This window comes from Ictalurus furcatus, chromosome 2 (assembly GCF_023375685.1).
Source record: "Ictalurus furcatus strain D&B chromosome 2, Billie_1.0, whole genome shotgun sequence".
NCBI lineage: Eukaryota > Metazoa > Chordata > Actinopteri > Siluriformes > Ictaluridae > Ictalurus > Ictalurus furcatus.
Genome location: NC_071256.1, coordinates 27,094,107 through 27,115,173, shown reverse-complemented (window position 1 = coordinate 27,115,173; position 21,067 = coordinate 27,094,107). Strand labels below are relative to the sequence as shown.

At 37.7% G+C, this 21,067-nt stretch overlaps 1 protein-coding gene and 1 long non-coding RNA gene across 2 annotated transcripts; one reads left to right on the top strand and one right to left on the bottom strand.

Annotated features, from left to right (window-relative positions):
* Positions 1 to 2,360: 2,360 nt before the first annotated feature.
* LOC128600034 (uncharacterized) lies at positions 2,361 to 11,773 on the bottom strand. The gene is made up of 3 exons (XR_008384505.1): positions 11,450 to 11,773; positions 9,574 to 9,648; positions 2,361 to 3,904 (listed from the first exon to the last, which is right to left on the bottom strand). It is a non-coding gene; the product is annotated as an uncharacterized LOC128600034 (long non-coding RNA).
* A 496-nt stretch (positions 11,774 to 12,269) lies between these two features.
* gcat (glycine C-acetyltransferase) lies at positions 12,270 to 21,061 on the top strand. Its single transcript, XM_053612103.1, has 9 exons — positions 12,270 to 12,547; positions 14,644 to 14,774; positions 15,166 to 15,267; positions 16,230 to 16,376; positions 17,629 to 17,783; positions 18,009 to 18,091; positions 19,888 to 20,059; positions 20,331 to 20,452; positions 20,670 to 21,061. Exons 1-9 carry the CDS (start codon positions 12,328 to 12,330, stop codon positions 20,819 to 20,821), a joined length of 1,284 nt encoding a protein of 427 aa, XP_053468078.1. The 5' UTR covers positions 12,270 to 12,327; the 3' UTR covers positions 20,822 to 21,061.
* The last annotated feature ends 6 nt before the right edge of the window (positions 21,062 to 21,067 follow it).

Sequence of the window (21,067 nt, the reverse complement as noted above, 5' to 3'; positions counted from 1 at the left end):
GAAACTTTATATTTTAGCACTAACATGAATCCACATCTAGTAATTTTACCCCCCCAATAAAAAAATAGACCACTACAACAACAACAACAACAACAATAATTTTATTTTCTAATAACAATATTATGAAATTAATCTTGATATTAGGCCTGTATTGGGGCACATGGTGGCTTAGTGGTTAGCACATTCGCCTCACACCGCCAGAGTCTGGAGTTCGAGTCCCGCCAGGGCCATGTGTGTGCGGAGTTTGCATGTTCTCCCCGTGCTGCGGGGGTTTCCTCCCCCAGGAGGATGGTAGGCTGATTGGCGTGTCTAAAGTGTCCGTAGTGTATGAATGGGTGTGTGAGTGTGTATGTGATTGTGCCCTGCGATGGACTGGCACCCTGTCCAGGGTGTAGCCCGCCTGATGCTGCCTGGTTTAGGCTCCCTGAAAAGGAGTAAGCGGTAGAAGATGGATTAGGCCTATATTATTACATGGGTCTATTTAACTACAACCACTAACCAAGCAAAAAATACATTGCTGTATGGTACAGGAGGACAGCAGCTTATTAAAATATTCTTATTTTTTCTGAATTGTGGTAATATTTAAACATTTATTTGAAGTAGCACTGAACATGAATCCACATCTGAATGGCACAGGATCATGTGACATTAAACTCACATATGATGTCTGCAGAGTTCAGCTTCATTGAGAGTGAGTGAAAGTGAGAGAGAGTGAGTGAGAGCGAGAGAAAAACCCTGCTGCCTGTAGAACTTGCCAACTTAACGCCAAAGGCAAAATCTGTTAATTGAAACACTTCACAGACTGTGATAAAAACTTTTTGCTTTCCTCCCGCTTTCTCCCTTTTCCAGCACCGCTGCTTCGCTTCAATTTTGCTCTGTCTCTACTCTACACGTGACATCGCCGGCGTTTGCACGAGTTACTCCTTTCTTCCTGAATCACTTCCGCAGATGTGCAGTAAAATTGTGGAATAGACCAAGGAAGAGGCTACCGAGGGGCTGATACACTCAAAAATAAAGCATTCTGATGGCATGTTAACCTGATTTTTAGAAAAACATAATTAGCGAAAAGTACAAATAAAACTTTAACCATAAGTTAATGCAGTGTTTTGGGGGGGGGGGGGGGGCAATTCCCGACCTTTGCCTAATGGTCAGTCCGCCCTTGCATCCGGGCGCTTTTTTTTTTCATTTCAAGTTATATACTGTATATAATCGCGTATGTGACAAATAAAATCTTCAATCTTACCTGGAATCTGTTAATTTCACATCTTTCGCTATAAGAAGCTTCTGTATTCATCACGCGAACGAGGAAGCCGAGTGAAATGTTCAGGATCAGTCGAATAAGTCTCCAGTAAAACCATCTCCAATTTAGATATGAAAATTAAAACATGCAAGATGTAATTTATTTTCTATTGCTATTTCAGTCCATTCAACTTTCTACAGCAATGTTTAAAAAGGAAGATTTCACCACGTGGTGCAGTTTTCCCGCGCTAGTGACGTGAACATGGTCAAAGTCAGGGCGCTGACGTAAGTGCATGATGAAGTCAGGAAAAGAGAGCTGTACGCCAATCATACAGCTGTAATATTTTACATGGCTAAAATACGGCCCTGTCGATATAACAAATATATGAAAAACATTTTCTTAAAAAAAAAAAGCTCGGCTATAATATTTATTTGATTCCATTAAGCTTAGCCTGAAAAGTATTATTTGAGTACACGGATTCAAAACATTTGAAAGTTTTAAGATTACTAGTTGTGTGTTGTGGGCTTTCAGCTGGGTAGGAGTTGTCTGGTTAAGAGAAAACCCTGTACATCAAAAAAACAAAAAAACAAAAACAAAATCAAGCTGAAATTGATATGGGGTCAGATGACTTAGTCTCAGGGTCAAGGGTAAGTGTTTCCCATGTTTCACCAAAGCATTTGTTGTTTTGTATGAATTTTGTACACCTATTATAAGGTATTCGTGACTGGACTACTGCAACGCACTACTCTAGGTCCTCCCAGCCAGCTCCTTCAAACCCCTTCGGATGATTCAGAATGCAGCAGCATGCCTTGCTTTCAACCAGCGCAATAGGACCCATGTCACACCACTCATCTCCCTCCGCTGGCTCCCTGTAGCCGCTTGCATCAAATTCAAGGCCTTTATGCTCACATACAAGATCTTGCCTGGAGCGGCATCCCCCTACCTCAACACTCTTCTTGAGGTTTATGTTCCCTCAAACAATTTTACCTTTTTTTAAAAAAAATAAATAAATAAAAAAATGAATTGCCTCATTAATATTATAAATAACGTTTTTGTTAATACTAAAATACATTTTTTTTGTTTTGTCTTTAAACTTACTCTAAAGATGAAAAAATTTTAACAGGTTAAAGGAATGTGACAGGAGTTAAGAAATGTAGGCAACAGCTTTACTTGTGACCAATGTAGAAGGAATGGTTAGTCATTATTTTATTTATTAGCATAGGTTTAACAGTTCTCCATACAAAATGAAGGAATCATTTCTACCATATGAACGCATTCATTTATATTGAAACTATCCCACCAAGTCAGTGGAGGCAAAACTGACTTTGAATATCAATTACACAGAAACTGTAGCAGCAAATGTTGTGAAAAACAAGATCACTTTACTGGACGTATGATGCATTTTCGTGGGACGTTCCTGAACAGTAGAATATGTTTTTAATGCAAGTTATGGTTTCTATAGAACACACTGCTCCAGTAACATATAAAAAGTTGTTTTATTAATAAATCACAATTACACAAAATTATCTTTGCATACATTATATGTGTTTCAAAAATTCATGACTGTACATTTAAAAAAATAAAATCAAGCTGGGTAAAAACAAATTTGTTTTTAAATTACAGAGCTATTACACAAAAATGTTTAGTATTCTTAAAAACTTTTTTAGAAAACCGTTTGTTTCCTAGGAGTGTTTAGGAGACCTTTTCACCACTTAGTGGTCATTTTTCTGTTAGCTTTTTCTTTTTATGGAGTTTTGTTTCCCTAAATGTACATCAACTCTGTGTTAAATGCAATTGGCAGTATTTATCAAGATATGCATATTAGAACAAAAAAAAAAATCAGCTTTTATTAATCTGGTGGGAATTTTTGTTTAGTTTGGCCTACGAAAACATTCACACACTAAAGGACGGATAAATGAGGCCTTCAGAAAGCAGAAGCTTAATTTACAATGATGAAAATAGAGAACATAAAATTAAACTGAAAGAAACAAATAGGAATTAACCATTAAATTACAATAAATATAGTCATAACTGGATCGAATGTATTTACAATGTATTTCAAATAGACCATATATTTACATCAAATATATGAAAAATGGCCAAATATATTAAGAGGACCATGTTTTAAGCTCTCAATATACTGAAAGCATTCTTTCACCCCCAAATTGTCCCACTTGTGATGTGTGATCCTCTATACAGTGGTATGAAAACTGACAGACAGGAGCATTTTGGCATTTTTGTTAATAATCATAGGACATGATTTTAAAAGCTCACACAGCTGATGGTATTTTTCATTTAGTAGTTAATTTAACATGCTATACCCACATGTAAACAAAAAGAAAATGACAACCATAGATTCAAGTTTTGATGACTCACAATTCTTCCAGTTTTGTTGGTGTTGGAAGGTGCCTCAGGTTATTACAGTTTGTGGAGGTGTAACAGTAAGAAGGCACATGTACTAGGATGAGTCAGATTTGCTCTGCATTGCAACCTGGACAACACAACTTATAACTGTTTCACCGTTGTGCAATGGTTCGCTGGTGGTCAGCAGGGTGATGGGTCAGGAAAAACATTTTCAATACCAGACCCTTACAGAACTCTGGTTTATAGGTGTTTCCAAGGCCTGTGTTGTTTCCTGCACAGGAAGATTAACTCCATCTTCCCCTGTTAACAAAAATTGGACCATTTGAGAGATTAAAAACATCAACACTAAATTAATTACAATTATATCCTTTCAAATAGACATTACACATTTGTTTATAGCGGGCTACAATGGATGGATGATCTCTGATGGTCCCTAATATACAATACTATCATACCAGCATCCATTAATTTTAGGCACGATCTTAGCTGAAACAAAAAACTCAATATGAGAGTGAGTTCTATGTCTGTGAGTAGCAAGAATATTCAATTTTGTTAGCATACATTTTCCTAAAATGTGCCCTCCACTAATATTGGTGCCCTTGGTAAATATGAGCAAAGAAGGCAGTGGAAAACTGTCTTTTGTTTAACCTTTTGCTAAAAGAATTCATAAAAAATACTCTGCTCTCATGGATATCAAACAATTGCAAACAAAACACAGGATTATCCAAAAAAAAAATTGTTAAACATCGTTGTGCAACAATTATTTGCACCCTTTTAGTCAATACTTTGTGCTACCTCCCTTTGTCAAGATATCAGCTCTGAGTCTTCTTCTGTAATGCCTGATGAGGTTGGAGAATACATGGCAAGGGATCTGAGACCATTCCTCCATACAGAATCTCTCCAGATCCTTCAAATTTCGAGGTCCACGCTGGTGGACTCTCCTCTTCAGTTCAACCCACAGGTTTTCTATGGGTTTCAAGTCAGGGGACTGGGATGGCCATGGCAGGACCTTGATTTTGTTGTCAGTAAGCCATTTTTGTGTTGATATTGATGTATGTTTTGGATCATTGTCCTGCTGGAAGATCCAACCATGGCCCATTTTAAGCTTTCTGGCAGAGGCAGTCAGGTGTTCATTTAATATCTGTTGTAATATGATAGTGATTTGAGTCTAGGATGCAATGTATCCTAACAAAATATCCAGGTCCTCTGGCAATAAAAACCAGCCCCATAACATTAAAGAGCCACCACCTATAGTGGCTACTTTTAACCGAGGACATGAGGTACTTTACCATATGGCTACCTCTCTGTGTGCGCCAAAACCACCTCCTGGTGTTTATTGCCAAAAAGCTCTATTTTGGTTTCATCTGACCATAGAACCCGATCCCATTTGAAGTTACAGTAGTGTCTGGCAAACTGAAGACACTTGAGTTTGTTTTTAGATTAGACTTTTTTCCTGAAACCCTTCCAAACAACTTGTGCTGATGTAGGTGATTCCGGATTGTTGTTTTGGAAACTTTCTGACCCCAAGACGCAACTAACATCAGCAATTCTCCAGCTGTGATCCTTGGAGATTTTTTTGGCCACTCGAACCATCCTCTTCACAGTGTGTTGATACAATATAGACACAATCCAAATTCCAGGTTCATTCATAACATTTCCAGTTGACTGGAACTTCTTAATTATTGCCCTGATGGTGGAAATGGGCATTTTCAATGCTTGTGCTATTTTCTTATAGCCACTTCCCATTTTGTGAAGCTCAACAACCTTTTGCCACACATTACAGCTATATTCCTTGGTCTTACCCATTGTTATGAATGACTAAGGGAATTTGGCCTGTGTTACCTCATATTTATACCCCTGTGAAACAGGAAGTCATGGCTGAACAATTTCCTGTTCCTAGTCACCCAGCTGTACTAACCAAATGTAAAATGTCAGTGAGGATATACTTCAAATATATTTTTCTCATAGGAATGCCAATAATTGTTGCACACCTACATTTAACAAAGTTTATATAATTTATATATATATATATATATATATATATATATATATATATATATATATATATATATATATATATATATATATATATATACACACACACACACACACACACCTGTGTTGTATTTGTAATTGTTTAAATCTAAGAAAGCAGAGTACTTTTGTGACTTACTTTAACAAAAAAAAATCAAAAGGTTAAACAATAAACACATTTTTTCACAGCCTTCTTTGCTCATATTTACCAAGGGTGCAAATATTAGTGGAGGGCACTGTATAATCCAGATTACGAGATACCACGTTGTCTTAAAAAAAAAATGACATATGTAATTGCTATAAGATGTAAAGAACACCTGCCCTGGTAATCTATTCTTTATCATTGTTATTTCCCCTTAAATGAGTTTCTTGTAAGAAAATTATTTTTGATTTCAACAGCTTGACCCTATTAATACCCTGCTTTATTTTTGTTATTTCCCTAAGCCCCCTGACATTTCAGCTAGTAATCTTGACTTACTAAATTACTTACTAATTTAGACTGGTCCATACAGGCCAGAGAGGAAAAATAAAATCCCACTAAAATTAAACAATGCAAAAACCTACAAATTACAAAAAAAACCCTCAAAAAGATAAACATGAACCCCCACTTAACCCCCCAGCCCTCCTGCCCAAGCATTTCCCCAAATGAAATGCTTCCACTTTAGCCCATATCCCAATTAAATTCCAGCACCTCTGCTGGTAAATGAGGTATACTGATCCACATTTAAATGAGGAGCAACTAGTCTACCTAGACTCCTCTCCAATCACACACAAAACTTTACATTCTCTCCAGATTGTAAGGACATGGGAGAGAAAAAAAAAAGCCACTTTTGTTTACAAACTCAAGTATGTATACCAACTCATTCAGAACTCGTAAGTATACTCTTTCAACGATGCAAAAAGCCAACATTTTAAATAAATAAAAACGTATATAAGTGACGAAACACTAAAAGTCACCAAGGTTGTTAATACCTTCACACTATCCGAGACTGAATTAACAGTAATCACAGGAGTTAACTATATACGCATAACCACCATTTCTATTTACTATTTTCAATCAAATGTTGGATCATTGCATTTTAGCGTGCGGTGGAAATCTTCCGTCTCTCATAATGAGAAGGAGAGCAATTTTCCATTGTGAAGCAGTCTCATCTTGCATGGGTTAAGTTGAAGTCCTCAGAACATTCTATATCACCAAACAACTTTCTGACTGTATTAAACTCGCATCATTAAGACATTGTTTCTGTGAAAAAATCTTGTGCGAATGTGATCTCTGATCCACAGAATGACACATCTTTCTGTCTCGATAGACGGTATATGTTATTTTCCAAGTTAATTTCCATTAATCTTTAACTTAATCTTTTCCAAGTTCCATTAATCTTTAACTCCATTTAGCTGCTGCGGCTAATTCAGATAGCGTTTTCTCAAGCTGTCGCTCTGCTTCAGCATAGCGATTCTCAGCTCCCGCAATACGTGTGGTGTCTGCTGATACATCTGGTTTAACAGTGGACTATTTAGCTTCCAATGTCCCAAGAGAGCTCGCTACGTCCCCCGGTCAACTGTCTATGCCATCTCTCTCCTCCTATGCCTCTTTAATTGATGGCATGATCATTACCAAATAAAAAACCCTAGGTAAAAAATGTTTTCCGGAGTGAAGTCAAATTATTGTACACCTTCGTCTACAGCCTCACAATTAAGCTGCCATCTTGAAATGGGATCATGGGACCACCCGCCATATGCTGTAATTTTACAGTGAGGGTGAACAAAAAGTTCTGACGTGATTTATCAAAGTTTCATTTTTTACATCAAAAAAACCTGCCATTTTAACAGGGGTGTGTAGACTGTTTATATACATTACAGATACCAATGCATTCCATCACTTGGTCCCTTAATGCCAATTGAACATCTGAACGCCACAGGCTATCTGTGTATTGTTGCTAACCATGCGTATCATGGATTTACAGCAAGATTTGCAGCATTTCCATGGATTTATGCTGTTAGTGCCAAAGTCTGACCCTCCCACCTGTGTGCCTCAGCAGAAATAGAGATTCATCAGACCCGGCTATGTTTTTCCAGTCCTCAACTGTCCAGTTTTGTTGAACCTGTGCTCACTGCAGGCTCAGCTTTCGGTTCTTGGCTGACAGAAGTGGAACCTAACGAGGTCTTCTACTGTTGTAGGCAATCTGCCTCAAGGTTCAACATATTGTGCATTCTGAGATGCTTTTCTGCTCACCACAATTGAAAAGAGTGGTTATCTGAGTTACTGTAGCCTTTCTGTCAGTTTGAACCAGTTTGGCCATTTTCCGTTGACTTCTTTCATCAACAAAGCGTTTCCCTCCGCAGTACTGCCACTCATTGGCTGGTTTTTTTTTTGGTTTTTTTCCAGATTACACCATATTGAGAAAACTCTAGAGACTGTTTTACGTGAAAATCCCAGGACAGAAATACTCAAGCCAGCCTGTCTGGCACCAACAATCATGGCACACCCAAAATCACAGATCACATTTTTTCCCCATTCTGATGGTTGATGTGAACATTACATAAAGCATGATTTCATGCATTGCATTCAGGGCTCTAAAATGTTTTTGTTTTTTACTTGATAGCACTGGTGCTTCCAACTTTAAAAAATTAGGAGCACCATCAAAAATTTAGGAGCACCACAACTACAATTAATCATCTTCATTTATTAATGTCTACAGAATGTTTATGTATGATCTGTGTATTTCCAGTTCTTTGCTTTTGTCAAAACTTTAGACAAAATTTGCCATGCTCTCCTCCAAATTGACATTAAGAACTCTATTTAAACATTAATATAATGTCTTTCGTTTCTATCTTTCGTGTGTTTCAGTTCAATTCAATTTCAGTCACATTTTTTTCTTCCCGTGGTTAAAACATGGATTGGGTCATTACATGAGAGATGATGAATTTCAGCATGCAGTACTCTCTTTTTTTTTTTTTTAACATTCCGTCTGATGTTCATTTATGTTTATTTTTCGATAAAAGGTGTATTTAAGACAAGGAGATGATCCATTTACTCACACTTCTTGCTGCCATTTTGAGTCAGCATGCGCTTTACCACACTTGCACCATAAAGAGCATCAAAACAACATTTAATGTTTGAATTTCATGATTTAAAAAAAAAAAAAACAATTTGGAAGCCAACACTTTCTTCACAGACAGCTGATTATGAATTCCGACTTTAAATGGTAGAGTGCATCACATACACATGATAGTGTCAAAAAGGTCTGCTCTACGCAAACCACGGCATTGACATCATGAAGCAGGCTGATGCCGCACTCAACAGGATCATAATACAGAGCACGAGACAGAAGGGCGGTGCAGCGCTGATTGTGGAATTTAACTCTAAAAGAAAAACAGGACTGCTTGACGTGTTGATTTTAATTTTTTGCGTCTGTGGATTAATTTAATAATTTGCGAATATAGTACATTTGCGTGGGAATTTCACGCATTATAAAGCTCGGCTTTATAATGGTTTAAATTATACGCAATCCCCGCACAGAAATTCAAGCCATGGGAGTGACTGATGGCTAATAGTAACCAATCTGAAAACGACAGGTACTGTGTTTGTACCCATCACAGAACTGGGATATCCTTCATCTTCTTGAACCCAGGTTTTATAGCATATAAACAGAACAGATAGACTTTCAAGGAGTCTGAGATTTCATTTTCATCAGATCCAAAGTAACTACTAACTTGCTACTTGAGTAGTCTTTAATACACTTACTCAAGTAATTAGTAACATTATTACTTTTACTGTTATTGGAGTAATTATTTTATAAGTAGTTTTACTTGTACTTGAGTAAAGTGTTTGGCTACTCTACCCACCTCTGAGAGCTACTCTCTACTGGTGTGTTTAATTCAATAAATTACTGTATATCATCACTGTGTACAATTTGTGCAAATGTGAAGTTTACCTGACTCTCCACAGCCACAAGTGAGGAATCGGCAGACTGCTTCTAGCGCACATCGAATCCAAGTGGACCTGGGAACTATATTGAAAAATAAGGATTACGTGCGGTACTACAAGTAGGCTACAAGTTTTTTCCTGAGGAAAATCTATTTCTCTGGGAATGCAAAAACACCCCATTAAGTTATGAAATAATTCAACCTGTAAGGCATTGAAATTAATTAAGGGGTTTCCTGAAGTTTCTTAGTAGTGAAATGCACAGTTTGGGATTAATTCTATTTGTGGTAAAGTTTATTGGAACAAATGTTCATATCATCACTTGTAAACCGTGAGGTTATTAACAGTTACATAAACAGCAAAGATAATGAACTACAGGCAGGAGCAAATTTAGTGATTTAAGGGCCCTAGGGAAAATATAGGAATGGGACCCTCATCTCAGTGTTTTCACATCTGTATTTAAATTTTCAGCATATGATATTTAGCATTAATAATTGCAAATCTATATAATTTGCATTTTTAGGGGGCCCTTGGCTTCTGGGGGCCCAAGGCGGTTGCTTAGTGCCAAGTCCGCCCCTTTTACCAGCTTAAATAATATTTTTTTATTCAATTTTTAATCATTTTACACTTTTTATTTAAACACCATTTATCGACCTGCTTGTTTGTGAGTTAGTGAGTTTTGGATTAAATCAATTCATTTCAAATGACAAAGTCAAAAGGCTAATAACAATAAGAACTCAATAATGAATAGAACAGTGTAGATAATGGTTGGTTGTGATTTCCACCACTGTAAATAAATAAAATCTATCCCTCTTTCAGCAGCACCGCTTTAAAGGCTGTCCTCCATCTTGTATCGTGTAGGCTATCTTTGCCAGAAGTTAATCAAAGTATAATTTGACGACATATAGATACAAAACTCACAAACAAAAGACAGGACACTCAGTTGTAGTGTATTAAAGCTGTTAAGGCAAAAATAAATAATGTAAACTTGTTTTAATCACATGGTTGACTCCATAATAACAACAACAACACGAAGCTGAACGGTGTCTCCCGTATGCGGGTGTAGCTTCCTGAGAGCAAGCAGGTTTATTTTACACCTGAAATAGAGGTCTGTCTCTAAAAGTGTTTTCACGAAACAACATTTGCGTCAAATAACGTCAAAATAATCTGTTATAGATATTTGACCATGCTGGCTGGATTTGTTTCCGTGACTGCGTCACAGCGAGCTAAAACTGCCAACAATAAAAACAAGACCACCGGTGGATTTATAATATATAAAAGCAATGTTTTGTCCACTAGCGACAAATAAACCCAAGAGATATACTACAACCATTAGGCATGTCCTTTTAATCGAAGTTACAGAGCTCGGGGGATTTCCTGGAAGTGATCCCTCGATCACGGCAAACTTCGCCTGTCATCGCCGGTGTCTGTGGACATCAAAGTGGCTCGAAACAAAACAAACCACCTCATAACTAATGCATCACGTCGTTTTACTTCTTACCGATGCGATCCGAGTCCATAACGAGTTATTCGCGACCGTCTCAGGAAAAAGATACCGTTGTCTATTTGGCCTTTATTTTTTTCCTTCTCTCCCGCGTTAGATTCGCACGAACTGACGTATGCTGTCTGACGTCTCGCTAAGCCAATAGAAAGGCTGTAACTGTACCTCAGCTGCACCAGTGTTTAAATGGCCACTACAAAGTCGTTTATTAAAAATCCTCCTGGATAAACGTCAGCGCTCCTGCATAGTGATATTTGACTGCGATGGTCCAGTTTAGGGAAAACTCTCTCTCTCTAAACTAAACCTTAAGATTATTAGATGGTAGTAGATATGCCTACTGCCTGCTGGTATTACTGCAAACCAAGTGCCTTATGATGTTACTTACCTTCAAGTAAACGCAAAAGAACGTCCCATCATGCATCAGTTGTCATCCGTTTTCTTTCTGCTTTTCAAATAAATTATATACAAAGCGTAACAACCAGAACGCGTTGAATAAAATGTATTCCATAAACGCATCCTCAGCCCCCTTCAATCACAAAACCAAACAGATCAATTCAAATTCGTCCATTAAATTGATGGCAACAAAATTTCCAAATGTATAGTTATATTTGCAAACCATAAGATGCTGCACGCTTGCTGTGCCTTGGGTGAATGAATCCTTCGCGCGCAGAGTTCCCGCGAAAATGACGTAATACGTACGCAACATCCATGTGACGTTGTCTGTCCGCCAGTCGAATTTCGTGTGCGATTAATGGTTTGTTTAAACATGCAGTCAAAGTTCTCTCTTTTTTTCGCTAACGAGTAGTTTTATTAAATGACACCTAACAAGATCTATGCTCAAATTTCTAATAACCGTCTAATAACTTCAGTGACATCACGGTCAATATAAATCATATGAGTGTTACTTTTACTGTCTTGTAGATCATGTGGCTATCGACAGAACAGCGGGGGAAATGTAGTATGGAAAGAAAACGGATTTTAAATGTAGAAGAGGAATATTTGAAAACACGAGAATTAAAGAAGCGCTTGAAGGAAGCACGCGTCGTTTGATTGGTGCGTTTTGTTACACCCACAAAGGAAGCAAAAGGCCGCACACTAGCGTACTAATCTAATGTTAATACAGTACAGTGGTGTGTTAAACAGGGTGCCAGGCTTCATGTGTACTATTTAGTAGGTTAGTGCGCTGTTGCGTCATTCAGCCCCGCTGTCTCCGGTCGTTGATTTGTGCAACACGTTCCTTTCGGCTTTGACAACAGAAGCGCCATGTCACTTCGCGCTGTTGTTGGTCAACTTAAAACTCCTCTAAGAGAAAAACTGAAGAGACAGAATGTCATTTCGAGTCGATATTATGCCGCTATCGCGCACGCGAGGTCGGTGCTGGAGGGCGAGCTGGAGACGATCCGAGCTGCTGGGACCTGGAAGGGGGAAAGAGTCATTACATCCAGCCAGGGACCGCGTATCAACGTGGCGGGCAGTCGTGGCGGTGAGCGATCAACATTTTCCTGGAAAGCAACGACTTTATTCATGCTTATACATGACACGAGATATCGCACTGGCCTAAAGTTGTGCAACCAAAACTGCTTTAAGTTGGAAGTTAAACTCTTTTCACAAGCGCAAAGTCTGTGTGTGTGTGGAAAGTCAGCAAAAGTATGTCATATAAAGGCACTCACTCATTTCAAGTCTATATAACGCACATATACAGCTCATGTTTTATCTTTTTTTATGATAAGACTTAACGACCTTCAAAAACAGCGAATCAAGCACGAAAAGTCTGGACATTTAAAAAAAAATGGACTAAGTCAAAGTAAAAAGGTTGCTTTATTGGCATGACGAATATTAACCTGTGTATTATAATAATAAGTCTTGATATGGTGTATAATTATTTCACTATCAAAGTGCAAAAAAACTTTGACCACTCTATTAAATAAAGACGTTAACGTCACAAAGAAAGTAAAGACAAAAGGTTGAGACGTAACTCTCTTAAAATGACAGTTTTAAATAGTTTTTTTTCCCCAGATGTGTAGTAAACACACATAGAAATTGCACTTGCAGTTCCACGGGTTTGGCTTTGTTACATAAACATTCATTTTGTGTGAATAACTTAAACAGCCTATACAAATGTCACTGTAGAATTACGGTTATGGTAACAAAAGTAATGACAACACGCCAAGACTGTATGTCACATGTTTAATATTATATTTCCAGACATCTCAAGTCTCCCGCATTTTAATAGCGGCTCCCTGACGCCCGCAAATTATGTACAATATCCCGGAAGTCGATTTTTTTTTTTTTTTTTTTTTTTAGAGCAAGCGAGAAAGAATGTAATGGTCGTTTCTAATGGTAGACTGCTCTGGAGAAACCGAGAGACCGAGTGACAGACCTGGTGAGAGAGCGTGACACAGCGCGCGTCCTGATTGGTCTCTCTTTGTCCTAACTAACCTATCAAATTTCTCAGTAGGCGGGCTTTACCGTCGACCTCTCTCTCTCTCTCTCTCCCTCTTGTTCATCTATCAGTTCACTTTAGTGATGGGAAATTCGGATCATTTTACTGACTCGGATCTTTGAATCTCGTTCAGCAAAATGAACTAATCTTTTTTTTTCCGAGTCATTTCGTTTATTTCAGCAGAATATAATTAAAATGTTACATGTTAAATTATCTAGCATATCTAGTACTTACGCAAACGTTGATCACATTTGGAATAAAAAATAAACTGTAGGGTAATGCAACCAAGGCCAAATTATGAGAAACAGAAATTATTTAATTAATTGCTTAGCTGGGTCTTCAGGCTATGCAGTCTGTTAGTTCACCTCACCGCCCGATCTGAGTCGTTCTTTCTTTTGTCATGTCTGTTCCCCGTAAACAGAAATGATTAGTCCACATCTCGAGTATTCAGGTTCAAGTATACAGTGGAGCTGTGACGTGATGAACGAACGACTCGAACTTGAAGACTAGAGAGAACCCATGGGGATGTTGCAGCGCATGCGCGGTCAACACAAAATGAACAAATCACTCTCTAACACAACTCGCTTTTCCTGAGTCATATTAAAGATTTGTTCAAAATGAATGAATCATTCATGAAAGATACATCACTACAGTTTGGTTCAGTTTAGTGTCTGCAGTACCATGGCAGAGTGTCCAAATAAAAAAATTTTAAAAAGAAGTACAGAACGCACATTGGCGAAGCAGTAGCCAGTGAAGCCACCTCCCTGAAATTAGTTTTTGCTGGTTGGGATGTCTGCATTTTCATGAATCTCTCATTGTATAAGGCAACGTATCTGTATGCCACTTTACCTGTTAGCTACACTCACTTTGTTAGCAGCTCTGTTGTTTTCTTTTCTCGTGTCCAAAGAGCCACAATGACGCTAATAAAAACATCAACAGTGGCAGAACTGCTTAGCTTTCTCATGTGCTCTTCTATAGACACAAACTCATTGACCCTTTTTGTCCCAGACCTGACTCCAGTATAGCCAGTGAGTAAGTTTTTCATTTAGTGGACCTGAAGAGTCTTCAGTTGACCCATCATGGTTTAATGTGATTGTTTGTTTTGTTTTTTTGCTTATTATCTATGCACATTTCAGATATATTGAACTTCTGTGCCAATAACTACTTGGGCCTGTCCAGTCATCCAGAGGTCATTCAGGCTGGAATTGAGGCACTGCAGAAATATGGAGCTGGGCTGAGTTCAGTCAGGTTCATTTGTGGGACACAGGTGAAGAAAGATATCATTACCCTGCTGATCTAAACAATAGAAAACCTCACAGAATTTTTAATGATTTTAATGGTTATAATGGGAACTGTATTGGTTTTAATGGAAACTGCAATGGTCCCTGTGGTTCTCTAGTGGTAATTTCATGCCTTCTGTTGGTGCCATGTTATGTCTAGTGGATACCATTAAGGACCAATAATGATAACAGTAATGGTTTTAATGGTTAGCTGATGGTTTGTAATGGTATTTGTATTGGAAACCATTAGAATTTCTGTGATGGTTTCTATTGGGGTTTTTTTTCAGCAAGGTAGAAATAATTGAAATGTGACTAAAGAAACTGTGACTTCTGTGACCAAACAAATAATTTTTCTTTTCTTTTCTTTTTTTTAACCAGGATCTTCATAAGCACTTGGAGCGGAAGTTAGCTCAGTTCCATGAAAGAGAAGACTGCATCTTGTATGCAAGCTGCTTTGATGCCAATGCTGGTCTCTTTGAGGTATTTCAACCATCAGATGCATTTTGTTACTATAAGAATATTTGTGCTCTGTCCCATTCTGTGGTTTATATAATCATCTTAAGCGCCCAGCTGGAGTGCCTGGGTCCAACAGATTTTGAGTCTGGGATATTAGATTTTTTTTAAATTAATGGTTGCTCAGTGGGCAAATAGGTTCAACAACCAAAAAAAAAGAAAAGCTCTACTCCTTATTGACTTTTTTAAAACTGGTAAAATTTTTATTTAGTATGTATGTTTAAAATTTTTGTTTCCTATGAATGTTTAAATCTTATGCACTTATGGTGACTCGGTGCACTCCATCGCTTGTTCTGTTCATCCGAATCTGCCGCCTACTGCCCTACACACTGACAGAGGCAAGATCTTGCTGACAGTAGAACAATATTTATTATGTGGTCTTTTCTGAATCAGGAACATTCAGGTATGTGAAAAACACTGGTGAAACTGAAAATACAGTATAGCACAAAGTTATATATTGTAACCCCTCCTAGCACAACATGCATGTTATGCAGCCTTGCAAATCAAGTGTATCCAAAGAAAATAAAGATGTGAGTCAGACCCATATCTTTCATATTCATGCAAATATAGCATATCACATCTCTATACCAAAATGCTGGTCAGTGGTTTGTGGATGATTACTGAAGGTGCAAAATCCATAGGCGCTATATGATATGCATTTGTTTCCCTTAGTCGGTATTAATGCACTTAACTAGCTAACTAGATCATGATAAGTTATTATATTATGTTAGTTACCACTTTTAAACCGAGTCATATATGAAACTGGGCAACACATTAGAGCTTTTACTTTACCTGTGGACTAGCTAATGCATTTATCATTTATCCACCCTTGAGCTCATATTGTATAATTTTATATTTATCCCTGTTAATGTTAAATAAGCCACATGATATCATCTTGAATGTAATATGAAAATCTTTCTTGGTCCTAGGTTTTGCTGGGCCCAGATGATGCTGTGTTATCTGATGAACTGAACCATGCCTCAATCATCGACGGAATTAGACTGTGTCGGGCGCAAAGGTTCCGCTATAAGCACATGAACCTGGATGATTTAGAGCAGAAGCTGAAAGAGTCCCAGGTAGACACATGCGGTTGTATCCATACTCCGTACCAAAGTCACTAGCTAAGTTAGGCTAATATCCTGATGACTAGCTTAAGGTAAGAGAATATCCTTCCTGCCAGTTTAGCATAGCTACCATGTTGGAACTGGCTGAATGCACCCAGAATAAGCATGATCCTCTGAAAAACAACAGGGATCACTTACTGAAGGTTTTAGTTGTGTGTTGCTGAGTCAGACATGGCTCTGAATAGTGTCCAAAAAAGGTTGCTAAAGCCTTTAATTAAGCAGAAAAATTGTCAGTCATGACTAAAAACACAACTGTATTTCTATTTATAAAGGAAGCAGCTGAACCAGAACCAATTTGACATTTTTTTCCTCTACTGTCTTCAGGCATGAATAAACTGTGCTAATGCGTAGCAATGCATCTTAAGAAACACAAGTATCTATAGGTTGTACAAGTATGTAATTTTATTTCTGAAAACAAATTCTGCGAAACCAAGGTGGCCACCAGTTTCATCAGTCCTCTCTGCTTTGTCTCTGATCACTTTTGCTCATTCTGTTGTTCAGAAACTTTCAACGTACATCAGCCAAGTGCAGAACAAGAGCAAAGGCATTAATGTGGAATTGCTCTGCATTAATACTCAGTAAATCAGAAGCATTTTTAACAGATTGCTGTGTGTTAGAATCCAATAGATTAGAACAAAATTATAAAATATTTTCATTTTTCAACGTTCTACCATGAATTCTGTCAGCTCGCATATTTGTATACGGAAAATCAGCAGTAGAATACAAATAGCATATTGTATAATGCTCTTCTATCACATATAAACTAATTCAATATAATTACAGAGTTTGAGAATGATACCTAATGGTTTTTTGTTTTTGTTTTTATTTCAAATTATACAACCTCATTACAAATTCATCGCCTTGCCTAAATCATTAACAAAATGTTCAGTTAAACACATTTCAACTTTACTGCTCAGAAATTGCTTTCAGTACATGCTAAACCATATCGTTCATAAGTTGACGAGCAAGATTTTTCTTTTTATTGTCTTGGATCGTTGTTCAAGGGAAAACTTGTTTGGGTTGCACCTGGCATTAAGACCATTACTGTGCCATTAAAGCCGAGTTGCAGACCGCAATTGTTTCATAAAAGGGGTAAAAATTCAATGATACAAATGTTTGTACCTTTTTCAAATAATTGTAATTATTGAATATTCAGAATATTGTTGCATTCCTAATAATATATGCCCTATTTTTCCACATGTAGTCCTGCCGCCTGAGGCTGGTTGTAACTGATGGAGTGTTCTCTATGGATGGTGACGTGGCTCCTCTGGTGGGTATCTGCGATCTTGCTGAGCAGTATGGAGCGTTGGTATTTATTGATGAATGCCACGCAACTGGATTCTTGGGTCCTCGTGGCCGGTGAGTAGATGACAGTGACGTGGAAACACCAGATACACATGTAATAAACATTTATCATAGAAAAACAGTGCATACCGCACAGCTAAATCCTAGTCTAGCAATTCATCAATGTCTTAAGTAATGACATTGATATTTAAAAAAATGTCGCTCAGTGCAGGTTAGCCAATTACTCTGCATGTTGTCTAGTGTAATGATTCTGAGAAGGGTGTCTGTATTTTCACCCAGAGGTACTGATGAGCTGCTGGGGGTGATGGACAGAGTGCACATAGTGAACTCCACTCTGGGGAAAGCTCTTGGAGGGGCAGCAGGTAAGTGTCGCTACACCTTTTGAGTTCTTGGTGCATTTCCACATAAGGTGGGTCTGGTGAGGCTGTTTTGATATTAGTTGACATTCACCACCAGGGTTATTATAGTTTTAAAATATTGTTTTTTTTTGTATTTTGATTTTCAATTTCAGTTTTGTTACAGTTAGTTTTAATGGTGGATAAATAGGTTTGATTTCATTTTTATCTTTTGAAAACTTTTTTAGTTTGTATTTACTTTTAGTACCGTTTTAGTTTTTAATATCATGGTAAGACCGTACTAAAAAAATCCCAAAATTGGGCTCCCTCTTGCCTACCAATTAATTTCACCATTAGCGCCCCACTACTACTAAATCTCTTCTGTGCCAGCGAGTTCAAATACACGTTACTCTGCCATCTACTGGTCTTCTATGATTCGGCAACATTCAGATTGTTTATATGGACAACAATAATCAGATATTAATTCGATGAAGACAATACTCTGAGTAAGAAACTACCATGTAAACAGCGATTATTGATTACCTTAATTCCCGCTAAAATTATACTTGAAGTAAACACAAATCGAATTAAGACATGGAGTATTCCTATTTTAGTCACATTATGGACGTGCATTACAGACATGTAAACACCTTAATCACATTATTAACTTTGTGTGGGAGTTTTCACCGTATTTTGCAACAAGACAGATACATACACGTCAGTGCTCAACCGTTTGACGACAAACAAGAGAGTATGGCTGTGTCTGAAACCGCATACTTATCTGCTATATAGTAGGCGAGATTCATGTATTTCAGCTACTATATAGTAGGTAAGTACGCGGTTTCGGACGCAGCCCACGGCTTCAAGCAGTCATCTATGTGCACGTATAGCATGACAAATAATTAACTGCACTTGAAGCGTTCGTAAAAATTTTAACTTAAACACCCAGAACTGTATACGGTACCATAAAGAATACGAACTGTATGTCGATACGTGAAATTCTGGAGGGAACGCGAGACGCCGTGGCGTGGGGATGTAATGACATGTGCCTTTAATCAAACTATGTTTTATAACATGTAAAACGGGTACATGAAAGGAATATTCTAAAAGTGACTCATGTAAGCAGCTTAATCACAATATTGTCTTATTCAGAATAAGGTCAGTATTTAGATTATTGCTGTCCATGTAAACATAATCAATGACGTATCCACTACGTTCAACCTCCGTTCTTATGTCAGACCACCCAAGTTTTTTTCTCTGATATCCTGTGTAGTTTTCGTTCATATTGCAGGTGGACGTTATAGTTGCGGTTTAGTTTTCATTTATTTGGAAATTCACATTTTTATTTATATTTCAGCTAACGAAAATGCTTTGTCACTGATAGATTTAGTTTTCCTGATCGTTTTTGTTAACGATCATTACCTTGTTCACCACTGACATACTATTCACATGAAATATGAATGGTTAATGTAAATTATGTTTCTATATTTCTATAGATAATTTGGATGTAAATAAACCAGTCATTATAGATACATTAAGAAAAGCTGCTTTTTAATTCACACTGCTTCACTCTGGCAATGTAATTGCAGTTTTGACTTTAGTTGCAGTTTAATTGGGAGAAATTCAGATAAACAAATCCACTGGAAGGAACTGTTACATTCTTACTGTTAGTACTACGGAGAGGTCTATGAAAGTTTGCTTATGGAAAGCTACCATGGTTATATGAGGACCAGTATTGACTCTGCAGTCTGTTCAGTGTTTGTTTTTTGATATGCCATATAAATATATAAACCATACACTAAAGATGCCCTTCATTCTTTCAGGTGGTTACACAGTCGGACCAAAACCTTTAATTGACCTACTGAGGCAGCGCTCTCGTCCTTATCTCTTTTCCAACTCTCTCCCCCCTCCGGTGGTGGGTTCTGCCACTCGTGCAGTGGAACTACTGCTGGCATCTAATGAAATTGCACAGAGCATGGCTGACAAAACCATGAGGTAGGAATAGATGATAGGGCAGGAATTCTGCATGGAGAGTTGCATAGGTTAGGGTTTAACTTATAGTGGCAAATAGATAAGCATTCTGAGTTTGGGCAAGTTAAAATCAGGCAAGTTTGTTACTTAACAATCTCTTTGCTGACTAAACAAAGAAACAGTTTTCTTAAAATGCCCTTGTGTCAATGGACTTAATCCAGAGATCTGAGTTGTATAACACCTTGACCAAACTAAACACTGTGAATGAAAACATGTCTCTGATTACATCCACCAGGTTTAGAAACAGCATGACACAGGCAGGGTACACCATTGCAGGCACAGCTCATCCCATCTGCCCTGTAATGCTGGGTGATGCTCGCCTGGCTTCCATCATGGCTGATGACATGCTTAAACTGGGTAAGACCTCAGATTTAACAGCTTTATGTAATTTTATAGTCATGTTTTATCTTGAAATTATCATGTAGAAGGTTATCATCTTCACTGAATTATAGATGATTTAACAAAAACCTCTAAAGGTAAGTGAAAATATGAAAAAGTATGATGGGATTGGAGAAAATTAATCTACATTTCTCATTTAAGCCATTATTTTCTCTTGCTCTTCTTTTTTCCTCAGGAGTATATGTGATTGGATTCTCCTTTCCCGTGGTTCCCAAAGGAAAAGCTCGTATCCGGGTCCAGATCTCGGCCGCACACACTGAGTCAGACATCGATCGTGCTGTAGATGCCTTCATAAAGACTGGCCGAAAGCATGGAGTCATATCATAGTTATACTCAGCTATTAGCACAACTCGATGCCTTTAACAGAATTACTTTGTGAAAGAGCAGCTTTAAGGAACTGGACTGTTACAGTGGGACTTAACAATAGCTTGGCAATTTTGCCGAGATGCATAGGGTGAAAATGAATGAGTTTGCCATAATAAATGGTTTTCTCAATTTTTCATCTACACTTCTTGTCCTTTTCTTTATACGGTGTATACAATAAACAAAAACTGAATAAACCAATTATTTCAT